Below are 19,054 nucleotides of genomic sequence, written 5' to 3' on the forward strand. Positions count from 1 at the left end.
ACTCGCCGCCAAGGCAGTCTGGAGGTGAACTAGAATTGTTGAAGTTGCTTGTACAACTAGCCCTGCAGGAGTCCGTATGTGCCACTCACGGGTGAACACGTTTTCCTTTATAACTTGTGGTTTCGAACAAGAACGGAGAAATTGGTGACTTCTACTATAATCAGCGGAAAGTGTAGCGTAGACCTTGTTCAACAGGACAGTTAAAAGGCGTTACTTTCGACGACTTTTTCTGAAGTGGGTGTGGAGGAGGAGGCTGTTACCCATCTCCTTCGTGGCATCGCAGAAAAGCAGGTAAGATTCACTGTGTGTGTCACCCAGCTAAAGGTTAACCGTTAAGCTTACGAGCTCTAGTAGTAAAACACTGTAAATGTTGTTATACTGCACGAGGCCATATTTACATCGTATTGTCCGAAATGCTCGTTCAAAAAGACAGTGGAGAGTTAAACGACGGCTGCTTCCTCATCTGTTTTTAAAGATAGAGCAACGTGTTCTTCATTGCTACATTAAGAACGGAAAATCTTCCTTTTTAGAACCACCTCCCGAAGCAGGATGGAGTTCAGGACGGGACGCCACACTCAACAAAGCCAGTGAAGTTTAGAGTAGCCAGTTGACGTAATGTGTAGATTTTAGGTATGTGGGAGGTAGCCGGGCGAAAGCCCCTTTGAGAGACTATACGAACCATAGACATATATAGATAGACGCCGCATTCACTGTGTTTCCCAGTCGACACGATACGTCAGTGCGTACGCCATATTGCGAGTGTCAAAAGTGCCATTTAAACTAATACAGGTAAATGTAGAAACCGGGTTTTCTGATGAAAAAACAATAACGTTTAAAACAGTATCATTTACATACAACAGATTTTGGCGAATCGTTTAAATGCAATTGTTTATATCAATGTATACACTAATAATGACATTTATTAAATAATTCCTCCCATATAAGTAACATTTCTCGGACTGCCTTCTTCCATCTCCGATAAATTTCTAGACTTTGTTCTGTTCTTATGCAACACAGTACTGAAGTATTGGTTAATGCCCGAGTCACCTCACGTATAGATTACTGTAATGCTATTCTATCTGGCATCCCACAAAAACTTATCCATCGCTTACAACTTCTTCAAAATTCTGCTGCCAGGATAATAACCTGCTGTTCTAAATCCACTGAACATATTACACCTATTCTCTCTCAACTTCACTGGCTCCCTGTTAACTACAGAATACAATACAAAATACTGGTCTTAACATTTAAAGCTCTCCACAACCTCACTGATCTCCAACAGACTTACACTCCCTCTTGCTCGCTCAGATCCTCATCTGCAGCTCTACTTTCTGTACCGCACATCAAACTCTGTTCTATGGGAGCTCGAGCGTCTTCCATAGTGCTCCTCAACTCGGGAGTTCTCTTCCCTCTCATATACGTCAGCCCGATTCAATAAACAGTTTAAAACTGCCCTCAAAACTTGTCTTTTCAAACTGGCGTACCAATTGTGAATTTTGCACTGTTACTGTCAGTTATCTTTGTTTGTCTTTCTTTTAACAGAGAAATGATACTCAATTTCAAAAATAAACAATTTTATTGTATAGAAATTGGCTTAATAATTTCTGAAAACATTTCACTCATTCTTCTCTCAATCTCGCTCTCTCTCTCTCTCTCTCTCTCTCTCACACACACACACACACACACACACACACACACACACACACAAACAATGTGGTTACTTAAATATATACAGGATAGGATATAAAATCCATGAAGTAGAACTGTCTTACATAGCTTTTTCCATGTGTTGCCACTGTGTAATTTGAGAGTATTCAGTCTGGCAATATGGTGCAGCCTTAGTTTGTGGAAGACAGACACAACTAAAGACATGAGCATAAAATGATGGTTGTCAATTTCAAACTGTGTTTCCTCAATGTGCTCCTTGAGAAAAAACACATCATCTGAACCAATCTCAGCCCAAACAAACTGATTGATCAAAGATACACTGACACCTAATGTCGACTGTGGGATAACACGCTCAGCTACTTTGACCACCTTGACTGTACCCTCAGAAGGAATCCTCAAACCTCCTTTGTTTTTTTAATGTGAGCAAGTGGTAGCTTTGATCATATGATGCCAGTACAGTATCTGTGTTATTGAATCGAGCTGACGTATATGAGAGGGAAGAGAATTCCCGAGTTGAGGAGCACTATGAGAGACGCTCAAGCTCCCATAGAACAGAGTTTGATGTTCGGTACAGAAGGTCGAGCTGCAGATGAAGATCTGAGTGAGGGAGAGGAGTGTAAGTCTGTTGGAGATCAGTAAGGTTGTGGAGAGCTTTAAATGTTAAGACCAGTATTTTGTATTGTATTCTGTAGTTAACAGGGAGCCAGTGAAGTTGAGAGAGAATAGGTGTAATATGTTCAGTGGATTTAGAACAGCAGGTTATTATCCTGGCAGCAGAATTTTGAGAAAGTTGTAAGCGATGGATAAGTTTTTGTTGGATGCCAGATTAAATAGCATTACAGTAATCTATACGTGAGGTGACTAGGGCATTAACCAATACTTCAGTACTGTGTTGCATAAGAACAGAACAAAGTCTAGAAATTTTTCGGAGATGGAAGAAGGCAGTCCGAGAAATGTTACTTATATAGGAGGAATTATTTAATAATAACAGTTATTATTATTTAATAATTGCCATTATTAGTGTATAAATGGATATAAATAATTGCATTTAAACGATTCGCCAAAATCTGTTGTATGTAAACGATACTGTTTTAAATGTTATTGTTTTTTCATCAGAAAACCCGGTTTCCACATTTACCTGTATTAGTTTAAATGGTAGTTTTGCCACTCACAATATGGCGTACACACTGACGTATCGTGTCGACTGGGCAACACAGTGAATGCAGCGTCTATCTACAGTATACAGTGGTGTGAAAAACTATTTGCCCCCTTCCTGATTTCTTATTCTTTTGCATGTTTGTCACACAAAATGTTTCTGATCATCAAACACATTTAACCATTAGTCAAATATAACACAAGTAAACACAAAATGCAGTTTGTAAATGGTGGTTTTTATTATTTAGGGAGAAAAAAAAATCCAAACCTACATGGCCCTGTGTGAAAAAGTAATTGCCCCCTGAACCTAATAACTGGTTGGGCCACCCTTAGCAGCAATAACTGCAATCAAGCGTTTGCGATAACTTGCAATGAGTCTGTTACAGCGCTCTGGAGGAATTTTGGCCCACTCATCTTTGCAAAATTGTTGTAATTCAGCTTTATTTGAGGGTTTTCTAGCATGAACCGCCTTTTTAAGGTCATGCCATAGCATCTCAATTGGATTCAGGTCAGGACTTTGACTAGGTCACTCCAAAGTCTTCATTTTGTTTTTCTTCAGCCATTCAGAGGTGGATTTGTTGGTGTGTTTTGGGTCATTGTCCTGTTGCAGCACCCAAGATCGCTTCAGCTTGAGTTGACGAACAGATGGCCGGACATTCTCCTTCAGGATTTTTTGGTAGACAGTAGAATTCATGGTTCCATCTATCACAGCAAGCCTTCCAGGTCCTGAAGCAGCAAAACAACCCCAGACCATCACACTACCACCACCATATTTTACTGTTGGTATGATATTCTTTTTCTGAAATGCTGTGTTCCTTTTACGCCAGATGTAACGGGACAATTGCCTTCCAAAAAGTTCAACTTTTGTCTCATCAGTCCACAAGGTATTTTCCCAAAAGTCTTGGCAATCATTGAGATGTTTCTTAGCAAAATTGAGACGAGCCCTAATGTTCTTTTTGCTTAACAGTGGTTTGTGTCTTGGAAATCTGCCATGCAGGCCGTTTTTGCCCAGTCTCTTTCTTATGGTGGAGTCGTGAACACTGACCTTAATTGAGGCAAGTGAGGCCTGCAGTTCTTTAGACGTTGTCCTGGGGTCTTTTGTGACCTCTCGGATGAGTCGTCTCTGCGCTCTTGGGGTAATTTTGGTCGGCTGGCCACTCCTGGGAAGGTTCACCACTGTTCCATGTTTTTGCCATTTGTGGATAATGGCTCTCACTGTGGTTCGCTGGAGTCCCAAAGCTTTAGAAATGGCTTTATAACCTTTACCAGACTGATAGATCTCAATTACTTCTGTTCTCATTTGTTCCTGAATTTCTTTGGATCTTGGCATGATGTCTAGCTTTTGAGGTGCTTTTGGTCTACTTCTCTGTGTAGAGGCAGCTCCTATTTAAGTGATTTCTTGATTGAAACAGGTGTGGCAGTAATCAGGCCTGGGGGTGGCTACAGAAATTGAACTCAGGTGTGATACACCACAGTTAGGTTATTTTTTAACAAGGGGGCAATTACTTTTTCACACAGGGCCATGTAGGTTTGGATTTTTTTTCTCCCTAAATAATAAAAGCCATCATTTAAAAACTGCATTTTGTGTTTACTTGTGTTATATTTGACTAATGGTTAAATGTGTTTGATGATCAGAAACATTTTGTGTGACAAACATGCAAAAGAATAAGAAATCAGGAAGGGGGCAAATAGTTTTTCACACCACTGTATATGTCTATGGTTGCCACAGCGGATCACCTTCTTCCATATCTTTCTGTCCTCTGCATCTTGTTTTGTTACACCCATCACCTGCATGTCCTCTCTCATAAAATGAATAATGATAATAATACATATATAATGCTTATATAGATCCTTTCTCATGCGCAACGCAAATCACAAAAATTCAAAATGAACAACAGGGAATATACAACATTGGAAACAAACAATATCTGCATGAGCCTCTAAATGAATGCAGAAAATACAAAGCGTTGAATTAGAATAAGGGAAAATAAATCAGAATAAATATACAAAATACTCAAAGAAATCTGCACAAATGTCATTATTTGTAATACAGTTGCAAGTCATACAGAGCAACTGGACGGAGAGGATAAACTGAAAAAAAGGCCTAGAAGAAGTTAAAGGCATCCCTGAACAAAAGTGTTTTTGTTTTTTTTTTTTAAACTATTTTTTTTAAAGAATTGAGTCGGCTGATCTCATTAATTTAGAGAGGCTGTGCCGAAGGCTGAAGTTATCCACAGAGCAAAGGTTAGTTTGGGGCACAACAAGACTGACAGAATGGATCTCCATAGGCAAACATGATGCTTAAAGGTGGAGGAGGTTACTGATGTACTCCAGTGCAATGCCTTTTTAAAGCTTTGTAGGTTAGTAATATATTTTTATATTAAGTCCTGTAAGACACACAGAAACGGAGCAGAGTTGGTGTGATTTGCTTGCTGCTGAGTGCCTGTGTAAGGAATCTTGCAGCACAGTTTTGAATTAGTTGGAGCTTTGTAAAAGATTAGACGAGCACCTGTCAGTAGAGTTGCATTAGTCAAAGCGAGATTTAATAAAAGCATGAACAAGTTTCTCAGCATCGGAATAGGAGAGGAAACACAGGATATGTTACAGAGATGGAAAAAAGTTGTTTTTTTAACACAATAGGGTGTTTTTTGTCACAGCCCATGTGCAGTTTGGACATTCTCCATGTGTATTTAATTGGCTTTCCGTTTGGAATGCTGGTTTTCATCCCATGTCCTTGAAGATGTATATGCTAGGCCCTGGTGAAGTTGTTTTTATTTACATTTATGACCACAACAAAAAAAAATATAAATTTTTCTATCACATCATATTTAAGTACAAAATTGAAAAAATAAGTAACAAATTACCAAATGTATTATATATACAATATTGTTCTTTGAGTTTTCACAATACCAACTTTGATACTATACTGAGAAAAGTATTGAAATTGATACAATGTTTGATACCCAATAAATTAAATGATATAACTAAACAGAAAGTGTATTTCAATATGTTTCAGTTTTCTATGCATTAACATTCTTAAATTGATGGAAACAAATAATAATTTTAGATATTAAATGAAAATAATTAAAGTAGTTCAATCCTTTGTAAAAAGTAAGAGTAAAGTTCAGTAAACAATAAAAAGTAAAAACCTTTTGACATTGATGAAAACAAATATGAGGTAGAACAGTAAAATGTTACAAATGTCATTAAAAGTCGATTGAATAAGAATGGAAAACTTTTGTAAACATTGTACATAAAAATATTTTTAAAAATAAATATTCAAGTAAAAAAGGACATCAATGTGTTCTTTTGTAAACAATTGGTCAGAAACGTAACACACACAAATGGACCACTAATATACTTAAAGGCTTTGCATAAATGCAGGCAGTGCACTTTGCAATTTTGTGTAAATAAACTACAGTGTCTTTGTAACTTCCACATTTTATTTGAATGAAAGACTGAGACGTGGTTTTGTTGGGTTGCAGTTAAGCCCTGACATAGTAAATACATGGGCTGAAGCACAGCTTGGAAATATATGGGCACACAGAGGAGTAGCACCACTAGTAAATGCCATATGCTACTTCAAAATCAACAGTTTACAGATTTGCATTTACTAATGTTTAAAATTTAGAAATCGGGTACTTCTCAAAATTCTTTGTATTGACTCGCATATTGTAGGAAAGGCAAGGGATTATTGTTTCGCTTTCCGACCAGGATGCCAGAAATTGAAAGTTCTATTCAATTTATGAACACATTTCATAGATCAGCAAAAGTCTACATTAACATTTACTTTCTCTGTTGCGGTTCTATCTATCTATCTGGCTTTTGCCCAACTACTAAGTTTTTAATTTAATAGTTCTTGTAATTGAAGAGGCTGAACTTATTGTTCTGGTGTAAGCAGTGTCCTCAGTTGCTAGCAAAGTTACGTCAGCTGGTGATCAGTTCTCTCCCCTTGTTAGCAAGGCAAATGTGTGGCTTTCACATAGGTCTTTCTCTTGCTTGTGTACTTGCTATTCCTCAGCAAGTTTGGACTAATGATAACCTTGTCCAACTCCAATACAAATAAGTATTCCTCCCTTCCAGTCCAGTACAGTTGCCCTTTGGAGAAAAGGGATTGCTTCAACCTCTGTTGCAGCCACATCCTCTAAGTTATGGGTTCTGGGTATGAACAACTAAAGTAATGACCAGGATGAGCTATAGCTTGATGAGAAGAACAATAAGTGAGAGTCTTACAAGGGATTTTAAAGGAAAGAGCAGAATAGAAAGCCTTTAATGTCATTTAAAAAAATACAATTTGTTGACCATTGTTGCAAAGTTGTGTTCTTCAATATTACGCATCTTTGAGTCATGGGCTTATGTTTGAAATTGGATGCCCAGCTCGTACTTTCAAGAGATGTCCCTGCAATGTTGCAAGGTCTGGAATTGATCTTTTTTTTTTTTTTTTTTATAATTTTATTGATTTTATTAAAATCAAATAAAATTCCATACAAATAACTCAAGTTTTACAAAAAAAAAAATGGTTTGAAACAAATCAACCCCCACTCCTGAGAAAGGCAGCTAGGCCAGCAGTGTAAAACTTTATGCTAGTAAAAAAATAAGTAAATAGATAAATTAATAAATGAACAAAGATAAATGGAGTAAAAGAGGGGCGAGAACCTGCTTCCTCAATTTAAATTCTTATTCTAAAATGTTATTTATTAGATTCTGCAAGGTTTTGAAAAGGTTTTGTACAGATCCTCTAAGTGCGAATTTGATTTTTTCCAGTTTCAAATAGTATATAACATCAGTTACCCACTGACTTAGAATAGGTGAGTTAGGATTCTTCCTTTTAAGCAAGATAAGTCAACATGCCAGTAGTGTAGTAAAGGCAATTACAGTTTGTTTGTCCTTCTTTATCTTTTCATATAAATCGCAAAAGCTGCATTATAGAAAGGCACCCTGCCATGGAGATTGAGACTTTGTAGCTGCTAATAACAGTATCTGGCTTTGGCTTTTAAACCAGGGTCTGTGTTTTGGCCATAGCAAAAAAAATATATAACGTCAGTCTGTCCTACAGTGTTAGTCCTTCAACTTTGAGATTAAATTAGGTGTATTTTCTCCCTTTAGTTGGTATTGTGCAGTAGTAAAACTTGCATACAGGTTTACCTTGTATATTCTTGTTTTCTGTCCCCATTTGTCACAAAGCCAATGTATTTCCAGATGCCTCTCTGGCTGCTCTCGTTGTCAATTAAGCATGCCAGTGAAGGCTCCAATGCTGCTGAAGTTGTCGTCTTATTAAAACTTGCGTGTGGGTGGAAACAGGGCTGCAACTCCAGCCATGCAGATTGATAGCCTACGAGTGTCAATTGTCAAAAGCCAGAGAGAACTGGAAGTACATTCGTAATACAAGCTATACAATCAGTACCATGAAAATTGAGTAATGAAGTAACTTTAAAATGTTGAAATATCGAACTATCGATTTTGATACTTTTGACAACCATAATTGTTCTAAATCAAGTTAATATGAAAATACTTAGTCTGTCTACTATTTATAAACAATGCATTTTAGTGTATTTACAAGGGGGCTCCGCCCCCTGCTCGCTTTGCTCGCCTACCCCCGGCGTTGGGTATCCTGAAATACATTAGTCGAGCTCATTCGTTTTGGAGCCGTGCCCGCTTTGCCCGCAGCATGTCAGACGTGCGTTGTAGGCGCCTGCGTTCATTGAGTTTATCCAGGCGGGCTCGTGTTTGTATATCCGTCAGGCGAGGTCGTTCGTTTTGAACCCATGCCTGCTTTGCTTCCGCAGTGTCAGACGCGCGTTGTAGGCACCTGCGTTCATTGATCGTATCCAGGCGAGCTCGTGTTTGTATCGTTGAGCTGTATTGTGTTTGAATTTTGTGTAAAGCGTTCAGCGGTTTGTACACTCCCAAGCAGCACATTATTCCTAAGTTCACTCCGCAGTAGTGACACTCACAATATGGCGGTGACGCCTGTGCCTTCACTCCGCAGTAGTGCCACTCACATTATCGCGGTGACGCCTGCGCCTTCTGTTCTATCTTTTTGGACCTGTGGGGCCTCCGTAGCCTCTTCTGTTTGAATCTGAGCTGCAGCGCTGAATCCTCTTTTTTGTGTGTCCGTGTCGGTATGGGCACGTTGTTGCTTCATTTCTCATTCATGTCATGAGCTCTTTCGTTTTTGAGCGGTGACTCCTTCGTGCGCGGTGGATCACACTTCGCTGGCGGTTTATGAGACGCGCGCTATTGGCGCCTGCGCAGTACGTCTCCTGCGTCCACCGCCGTGTACCTGGGTCCATGCCATCCGGTTTACCATTCTTGGTTAGTAATATGGATATACAATGGTTAGTTTTTATCATGTCATAGTTTTTCTTGTTTGGTGGCCTGTTGCTTGTACAGATTTTCAAGTGCATCCTTATGAATCGTTCGGCAGTAGTCCACCATCATACTGACATTCCAATGTCCCTGGTACCTTCTTTGCATGTCCTTGATATCCTGGTGAACTCTTTTACCCTGCTTTTCATTCACTGATCCAAGATTTTCAGAGAAAAAACTCCACACGTGAATCCAAAAAAGTAAACTTTGAAACTCATGTTTCAACGTAATTCCTTAAACTTAACTAATACATTTTTCGCAATTTATTTATAATTTGGGTCTTTATTGTTATCTAAACTCCTAGAAATTACTTCTTTGAATTATTTCCATGCCTCTTATTGCCCACAGTTCATTGCACCATAAATTCTCCATCAGAAATCGTTTTTCTAATATTATATTGCGAAAAGTGGCCTCTTTCAATTTAACCTCCAATAAAACTTAGAACTTTTTGGCACAAATACATAAAACGGATATCATCTTTTGGTAAGGATTTGACAGACTGCTTCATTAAATTAAGATTTATATGAAACAGTGGTAGCAGAACTTTACCTGGATCATTTCCAATTTCCAGGTATATTCTATCCATATTATCGAATAAACATGTTTTGTATTAAACATAGATTTTTAATATTAGAAAATATTAAATTTAAATAGATTTTCATTAAAGTATTGTGAAAACAATAAAAAATGTGTTTTGTGAAAAAATGCTTGCATTATGAAGAAAAATGGTTTTCATTTTAAAAATCGCCACCCAAAAAATTATATAAAAATAGTATGAAATAATCAAAATGATTTTTTTCAATATACAGTATCCCTGTGGAATACGTTTTGAGAATGTGAGTGGGAGAAAGAATAAATGGATATTACAACCAATTTTGAAGATGTTCTGTAATTTATTGGTGTATGGCATCAAAACCCTTAGTAATTAACTCTTTTTGTCAACTTCACAGGTTTATTGCTGTATTGAGAATACAAGCGGTTAAGAATAGATTTAATCTAGGGCTGTCGTGATTAATTGATTTAATCGACTACTTAACTAACAAATTTAGTCAGTGCATTGTTGTACTTGTTGTCCCTGCCCCTCCCCCTATATTGTGCACCGACATGCTACAACTCTTTATATTGTTTTTGTGTAAACTAATTGTGCCAGCCCCTCCACCACATTCAGCAGAAGTCCCCCCCAATACATCAGGCAAAATTATTCTCTGTGTGGGAGTATTTGACCAGAAGATCTGAGAAAGTGGTTGTTTATTCATTGTGTGGTGTTCCACGACAGCACTAGCTCAGTGCATAAATGCCTGAAGAGGAATCAATGCTGGCAGGAAGTAAAGCACAGGACAAGACAACAATATCTTAAGTACCCCACTTAACACTTAACTTGTTCAACAGTAGTTCTTTTAGTATTGTGAAGCTGAGTAAGTTGAGAAATTCATGCTAGCTTTGAGGTGAAAGTTAGAGCCACTGTATTTCTTTGGAAAGAACAGACAATCTGTCTTCTAAATGCATTTATTAGTTGCTCCTATTATTACTCTAAACTGTGCTTAAATAAAATAATGTTTCAGCACAGGTGCTATCTAAATATGATAGTCTGTCAAATGCACTTGCTAGCTTTATTTCCAGCAGAAATGATGACCTGGTTCCAGCATTGGCCCCCAATGGCCATGAATTGGATTATAGGCTTGTTTTCATGTGTACAGAGGACAATGAAATTCTTGCATGGATTTAGATTAAGTGGGTTTGAAAATTTTATATTACTTGCTATACTTTCTCTTGACCCTTTGTTCCCTTGAAACGCGTTTAAAAAGTTACCTTCCCACTTGCGCAAAAGATGACAATTTCTGGGAATTGGCAGGGAATGCTTCAGATTTGTTGGGCTTGCTTAAAATTCATGTGATTAAGTTATAGTGTTACCAAATCAGGACAACTGCACTTACATTTGATCATTTTTTAGTCATGGAATTTGCTTTTGCAATTGCCAATACAGTGGAACCTCGGTTCACGACCATAATTTGTTCCAAAATTCTGGTCGTGAACCGAAGCAATTTCTCCCATAGGATTGTATGTAAATACAATTAATCCGTACCAGACCATACGAACTGTATGTAAATGTATATTTTTTTAAAGTTTTTAAGCACAAATATAGTTAATTAAACCATAGAATGCACAGCATAATAGTAAACTAAATGTAAAAACATTGAATAACACTGAGAAAACCTTGAACAACAGAGAAAACTAACACTGCAATAGTTCGCACTATAGCGCTACCAACCGCTGGCTAAAAACACTTTTTTTTTTTTTTTAATGAGTTTTAAGCACAGGGAAAAAAAAATGAACATTTGAAAAAATCCGTAATTTAATAAACCACCAAGAAAAGTAACATTGCAACAATGCACGCTACGAACCGATTACTGTAAACAGAAGCGAAAACAAAATCAAGCCCAGTGCATTCTTTAACTGCCTTCCTACCTTATGCGTCCAGCTCTCTCTCTCGCGCTGCCTGTGTGTGTGTGTCTCTCTCTCTCTCGCTCTGCCTATGTGTGTGCGTCTCTCTCTCGCGCTGCCTGTGTGTGTGCGTCTCTCTCTCTCTCGCGCTGCCTATGTGTGCGTGTCTCGTGCTGCCTCAGTGTGTGTGTGTTTGTGTGTGTCACGCTCTCTCTCTCTCTTGCTCGCTGCACAGCAAATGCACAGGGAGAGTCTGAACATGTACAAACCGAAAGGGAAACTGGCTTGTTCGTAAACCGAGTGTGTGGTCGTGAACCGAGGCAAAAGTTTGGCAAACTTTTTGGTTGTAAACCGATTTGTATGTGTACCGAGACGTTCGTGAACCGAGGTTCCACTGGACTGTGGTCATTCTTTGCATTTTCTGTTTGCGTGAAATTATTGCTAATTTCTTTAAATCTTAGGAGTGCCATAAATTAATCCATTTGAATGAGAAAACCTTGCTATCTGATTATAATAAACAGTAGCTCGGTGTACCTGGTGCTAATTTAAGATGGCTGTGAGAACATTTTATAGCAGTTCTAAAGCTGAATATCAAAGTCTAATGGTACCACCAATAGCATTTGTGCATTACTTAACCTAAGTGAAATATGAATATGCTACTTTTCACCACAATTTAAACTTCAAATAAAGCATTTTGAATTATATGCATTTGAATGTTTTTGTGAATCTTGTGCTTTCTTCTCTACTCTGTTTGGGTTTTCCTCCCATATTTTAAAATGTGTGTGATAAGTTAATTAGCAACTCTTAATTGACCCTGAGTGTGTAAGTCTTAGAATGTGTTAGCGCCCCATTCAAAGCTTGATCCTGCCTTACGCCTGATGCCAGTGGGCAGGCCTTGAATTTGATTTACTAGGTTTAAAAATACTTGGATTTTATTAGGTTTGTAATTAACTTGTCTGGTGGAGTGAGACAATGGATAAAAAGTATCATTTCTTTTGTGTTGTAATTTTAACAATTCTTTATTGCAAGAAATTAACTTTCTCTTAAGAAGATTGTGTTGGGGCTGATCTGTTTCACTTTGTGGGTAAAGAAGGTTCTGTTATGTTTCTTGTGTGAACCAGGGTTTATTTCATAGTTTGCTTGAATTGCAGAGGCCTGTGTATTTTCAATAAATCAACCTGAATTTAAAAAAATCGCTTGTAAATTGGAAAGACTTTTTTTTTCTTTTTAATGTTTCTTTAGGGCGGCACGGTGGCTCAGTGGGTAGCGCTGCTGCCTCGCAGTTGGGTGATCTGGGGACCTGGGTTCGCTTCTTGGGTCCTCCCTGCATGGAGTTTGCATGTTCTCCCCGTGTCTGCGTGGGTTTCCTCCGGGCACTCCGGTTTCCTCCCACAGTCCAAAGACATGCAGGTTAGGTGGATTGGCGATTCTAAATTGGCCCTAGTGTGTGCTTGGTGTGTGGGTGTGTTTGTGTGTGTCCTGCGGTGGGTTGGCACCCTGCCCTGGATTGTTTCCTGCCTTGTGCCCTGTGTTGGCTGGGATTGGCTCCAGCAGACCCCCGTGACCCTGTGTTCGGATTCAGCGGGTTAGAAAATGGATGGATGGATGGATGTTTCTTTATCTACGGTTGATTTCTGTCTTATACTTGATTTTATTGTTTTAGGCTCCAGTTCCTTGCAGCTCTGTATTTGAATAAACATTTTAGGAGTAAACTATATTAACTTTTTCTGCCTTATAAAACAGTATCCCAGATATCCCACTTTTCAGAAGCTTTACTTAATTTCTCTTAGTATTGTAGCTCATTTCAGGTTAAGTGGGATAATTTGAGAATAGATACTGAAAACATGGAAGGAAGTGATTTATTGTCTGTTTAGAATATAAAGTGGAAAATATATGTTCTAAGAGTTCATTTTAAACAGTTTGTTATAATTCAGTAAATCTCTGTACTAATTATTTACATTTTTCTTTTCTAGATCTATATGACTCAGTTTGTGATGGTACCCTGTTGATTCTGTGGCTTTAAAGTAAAAGCTCAATGGTGTTGAATATGGCATTGCAAAGCGAAGACCTTCTTAGTGATGTGGATCTATTGCCTTCATCCCAGCCTTGCTCTGCTCCTAATTCCCCTCGATGGCGTACACGTGACCAAAAAGGGACCATTGACATTAACCAGAAGCCTCTGACTCATTCCTGGCCTTCAAGTCCTTACTCCACTATTAGATCTTCTAATGAAGTCAGCGCTCGTTTGCACATGTCCTTAAGAAACAGTATAGAGGTGGAGGGAAGAACATGGTCTGGCATAAGTGAAGACAATGACAATCTAATGTTTGGAAAAAGAAATGAGCAATCTGCCAAAAGACAGGTCACCTTTAATACTGGATCTACTGATTCATCATTAGGCTCTTCAGTTAATTCTCCTTTGGAGTCAGATCACTATAGTCCTAAGGATAAATGCTCACCTTGCTCGGTTGAACAGAAGCCCTTGGCACTGGATTCAAGTGACAGTGATTGCCAGCCAGTTTCTGTAGAACATGCTATGCCATGTGCATTAAAGCTCAGTAGAGACCAGTCAGACCCTAGAGTAAATTCTGCTGGCAGGCACAATTTTGCAGATATCTTTTCTTCTAGCCATTATCTTTCACCAAGAAGCACTGGAGCTGCTCTTTCTAATAACTTCAACATGTCCAGATCAGACCTTATTCAGTCAAGCCATGACCAGGCTGGTGGTAGCAGTGAAATGGAAACACTTGCCCAAGAGATCACAAGGAATTTACAAACTGGAATAGAAATCAGTACCATGAACTCTAAGGTAGTTTGTTTTAGTAAGCTTTTCTTGTCACATTGCATGGTATTAAACAAGTGTGTGTGTGTAACATTCTTAAACTTACTTAATACAGTTCAAGGTCATAGGGTAAACCTTACCCAAGCTGCATTAGGTGACTGAGCACCAGTCCATTCAAAGGCTCGTTCACATATGCCTTCAGTAGTGTTGCCTGTTAACCTAATCAGCACATCTTTGGGCATTTGGGAGGAAAATTTACACAGACAGACATGAGAAGAACATGTAATTGGGTAACGTCTGGGTACAAGATTCAAACATAGGATATTGGATTCATTAGTTCGCACATGGTAGAGCAGTACTTTAGTATTTCTATCTCTGTAAATATATACAGCCCTGAACAGGGTGTCTATCACAAGACCTTTATACACATCCTTTACCACTAACATAATTCCAATTTACGGTCACCGGTTAATGCAGTGCACACATTTTTGGCAATGTGGGAAGGAACTCTAAATACCTTGACAGAAGTAATTAGGGAGAGCTTGTAATCTCTGACTGGGCATGGGAATCAAGTCCATGAGGCTGGATCTGTGATGCAACAGCACCGATCAGCATGTTTACAATATCACATATGGTTCATTTTTTCTTATTGTTTTCATACTTCTTTTAATTCTTATTTTAGCATTTTACAATATTTCAAATAGAAAATATTTGAAAATGTATAATTTGTAATTTCTGCATACTTTTTTTTTTTTTTTTTTTTTAAATTAGACCTAGTGCTATTTCAGGAGAAAATTAAACATATTTCATAATGACAATCAACTGGCTCAGAAGATTTACAGTATATATCTATGTATTGTCCATCCTGCCTTGTGCTCTATGTTAGCTGAGATAGGCTAGGTTCACAGTAATAAGTAAACCTTATAGCATTGTCTTTGCTATATTAAACAGAAAATCTAAATTCTAATATGCAGAAATACAGACAGTTTAATGACATACCTTAGCTTGCAAAAGTACATCATGACTATTTAGCTTCTGTACCAAAATGGTCTTTGATTTATGTTCATTTTATTTTGTTTCCAGCTAAGCAACAGTTTTTGGTCTAATTTGAAAAGAATGCTTTTTAAATTTTGTGAACTGTTTTCCTGCACATGTTTGAATATCTTATAATGTTTAGATTTAGAATTTAGCAAGGAGTAGAGTTGACAAAGGTGGGTGAGTTTAAATATTTGGAATCAACAGTACAGAATAATGGGGATTGTGGAAGAGAGATGAAAAGGAGAGTGCAAGCAGGTGCAGGGTGGAATGGGTGGAGAAGAGTGTCAGGAGTAATTTGTGACAGACGGGTATCAGCAAGAGTGAAAGGGAAGGTCTACAAGACGGTAGTGAAACCAGCTATGTTATATGGGTTGGAGATGGTGGCACTGACCAGAAAGCAGGAGACAGCATCTTTTGCTGTGCTACCTCCTGCTCTAAGATTTGCACTTAGTGTGACGAGGATGGATAGGATTAGAAACGAGTACATTAGAGCAGTGGTCCCCAACCTTTTTGACAGCAAGGACCACTTTATTAGATGCAAAATTTTCCACGGACCGGTCGGGGGGGTTTGTTGTGTGTGGCTAGTTTTATACACAATTTACATAACATTTCTATTATTATTAAAGTTATTAAGCAGTTCGCATACGTTTGCAATCTGAGATTTTTCTTCTTTTTTTGCATATAACAAAGACATATGCTTTACATTTGCCATTCCAACAGATTGCACATCACAAACATTAACACTGCTATCTTTTTTTCGTGTCTGCCGTTTCTATAGGAGGGTGACAATGAGTTAAATTCCAATGGATGTTTTTCAAATGTTGACGAGCAATAAGCAAAAGGAATCACTGAAAACCACAGACAACAAAAACAGCAAAAAAAAATAAAATAAAACAGTACGAGGAAAGTTCGAAGAAAGAGATTTTTTTACAATGTTTCTGTTTGGGGATCGTTGTGCAAACGTGCACAACTGAGCTGCGACCACAGATCTAACTGCTCTGTGGATTATTCGTTCAAGCATTTCAAGGTCACTTTGTTGTAATGAAAGCATCTGTTGAATGTACTTCGTAGTAACGCGATTTCTATAGACTCATGTCATATGGGGAAACTGTCGGGACCATAAAAATACTTTGTTGTAATAGTCTTTCACCTCGGTCTCGCTCCTCTCTCTGCGGTGCTGCAAAGCCCCGCCCGCCAAGCGTTCTGAAAAGTCTGAGTGAGTCGCCGTTGCCGGCAGTCTCTCGCGGCCCGGCTGTCAGACGGCTGCGGACCGGTAGTGGGCCGCGGACCTGCGGTTGGGGACCCCTGCATTAGAGGGTCAGCTCAAGTTGGATGGTTGGGAGACAACGTCAGAGAGGCGTGATTGCTTTGGTTTGGACATGTGCAGAGGAGAGATGCTGAGTATATTGGGAGAATGATGTTAAGGATAGAGCAGCCAGAAAAAGAGGAAGGCCTAAGAGAAGGTTTATGGATGTGGTGAGAGAGGACGTGCAGGTGATGGATGTAACAGAACAATATGCAGAGGACAGAAAGATCTGGAACAAGGTGATCCGCTGTGGCAACCCCTAACGGGAGCAGCTGAAAGAAGAGGAAGCTTAGATTTAGAATTTAAATTATACAGTTGCAGTTTGTTCTTCATGGATGAGAAAAATGAAGGTAAGCAAAGTGTTAATTTGCTACAGGTAAGCACTTTAGTCAAGTTGTTTGTAGACTTATTCAAAGTGCATAGTAAACAAAATGAGCCAATTATTTTCAGTTAGCTGGTAATCGTTCTGTTCTACTCACATATTTTTTATGCAAGTATGCATTTGCAATCTTTATTCTAGCTTAAAGCAAAAAGTGCCTTTTAGTGATGGGTTCATGTTCTGCTCACTTAACTATTCACAGAAACAGACATTTTAAACAATTGGTGCCCAAACGTTTACTTGCCACTGTATGAGAGATGTATCAGTTCTAGAGTACTCGGTGTGTGAATAGAGAGATATCTACATATTGTTGTGTAAAAAGCTACAATAGATCATCATTTTTCTAAACTAAGAGAAATCCTGTCAGAACATAGTCATCTTTATTGCAAAATTGAAATCTGTACAAAGAAGGTGACAACAATCCAGAAACTGTTTAGTGAATAATGGAAACAAAATCCTACAAAAACCTGCTTGCATTAGTTTGCACACCCCCTAAACTAATATTTAGTTGAAGCATGTTTTGATTTTGTTATAGCACTATCTTTTTGGGTAAGAGTTTATCAGTTTGGCATATCTGGACTTGACTTTTGCTCACTCCTCCTTCCAAAAAATTTCCATATTCGTCAAATTACGAATGCATCTCCTATACTAAGCTCTCTTCGGGACACCCCACAGATTTCAACTGGATTAAGGTCTGGTCTCTGGCTGGGCCATTCCAAAGCATTGATGCTCCTTTGATGAAGCCTTTCCTTTGTTGATTTTGATGTATGATTTGGGTCATTGTCATGCTGAGAGGTGAAGTCCCTCTTCATCCTCCTAGCAAATGCTTAAAGGTTTTGTGCCAAAATAGACTGGTACTAGTTTCATGATTCCATCCACCTTGACTAAAGCTACAGTGTCAGCTGAAGAAAAACAGCCCCATAGCATGATGCTGCTTCCACCATGCTTCACTGTAGGCATGGTATACTTTTGATGATGTACTGTGTTATTTTTATGCAAAACATATCTTTTGGAATTATGGCCAAATAGTTCAACCTTGATCACAAGAGACCATAATACATTTTTCCACGTGGTTGTGGGAGATTGTGTATAAATTTTTGCAAAGTTTAGCCGGGCTTGAATGTTTTTTTTTTGTTTTGTGAGAAAAGGCTTTCTTCTTGCTACCCTACACCACAACACAGACATATTAAGAATATGACTGATTGTTATCAGATGTACGGCACAACCCTGTGCTCCAATGTTTAATGCTTTGGATACCTTATTGTACCCCTGTCCTGACTGATACCTTTCAATTATGAGATCCCAATCTATATATATAAAATCCCTATGTGCGTCCAGGTGTCTGTGTGTGGGTGTCTTCTGGTGAAGTGCGCATGCGCGGGGCACGGTGCGATGCACAATATTACTGTCAGAGAAAGTTAGAGGCGTTTTACGGAAATACAAACCAGTATTACTGCGAGAGGAAATTAAAGGTACACAATACAGTGACGCATATTACAGCCACATACAAGCCAGTATTACTGTCAGAGGAGATTAAAGGCATATTACCGACGCGCACGCCTGTATTAATGCCAGAAAAAATTAAAGGTATATTACGGACGTATAAGCCAGCGGACGTACAAGACGGTATCCTTCAAAAAGGCGAGCCTCAAAAGGGCGACCTCAATTGGGCGCAGCGAATAAAGGCGCGCGTAAAGATCTGCACCTTTGTTGCTCTTCACATATTCCAGAGCCATTTGAAATAAATTATCTACGAACGCCTTTATTCGCCGCGCTCAATTGAGGTCGCCCTTTTGAAGCTCGCCTTTTTGTGCGCGCCCTTATTGAATAGAGCCGTACAAGACCGTATTACTGTCACAGAAAATTAAAGACACACAATACATGGCGGCAGCCCACGAAGAACGGTCAGCTCAGC

General features: G+C 38.7%; 1 protein-coding gene across 1 annotated transcript in view; it reads left to right on the forward strand.

Annotated features, from left to right (window-relative positions):
* The first annotated feature begins 165 nt into the window (after positions 1 to 165).
* Positions 166 to 19,054, forward strand: part of cntrob (centrobin, centrosomal BRCA2 interacting protein) — a 59,790-nt gene continuing 40,901 nt past the window's right edge. Inside the window, exons 1-2 of the mRNA XM_051925123.1 lie at positions 166 to 291; positions 13,608 to 14,443. Coding sequence (XP_051781083.1) covers positions 13,670 to 14,443 — 774 coding nt within the window. The 5' untranslated portion in view covers positions 166 to 291; positions 13,608 to 13,669. The remainder of the gene's footprint in view (positions 292 to 13,607; positions 14,444 to 19,054) is intronic.

This window comes from Erpetoichthys calabaricus, chromosome 3 (genome assembly GCF_900747795.2).
Source record: "Erpetoichthys calabaricus chromosome 3, fErpCal1.3, whole genome shotgun sequence".
Classification (NCBI taxonomy): domain Eukaryota; kingdom Metazoa; phylum Chordata; class Cladistia; order Polypteriformes; family Polypteridae; genus Erpetoichthys; species Erpetoichthys calabaricus.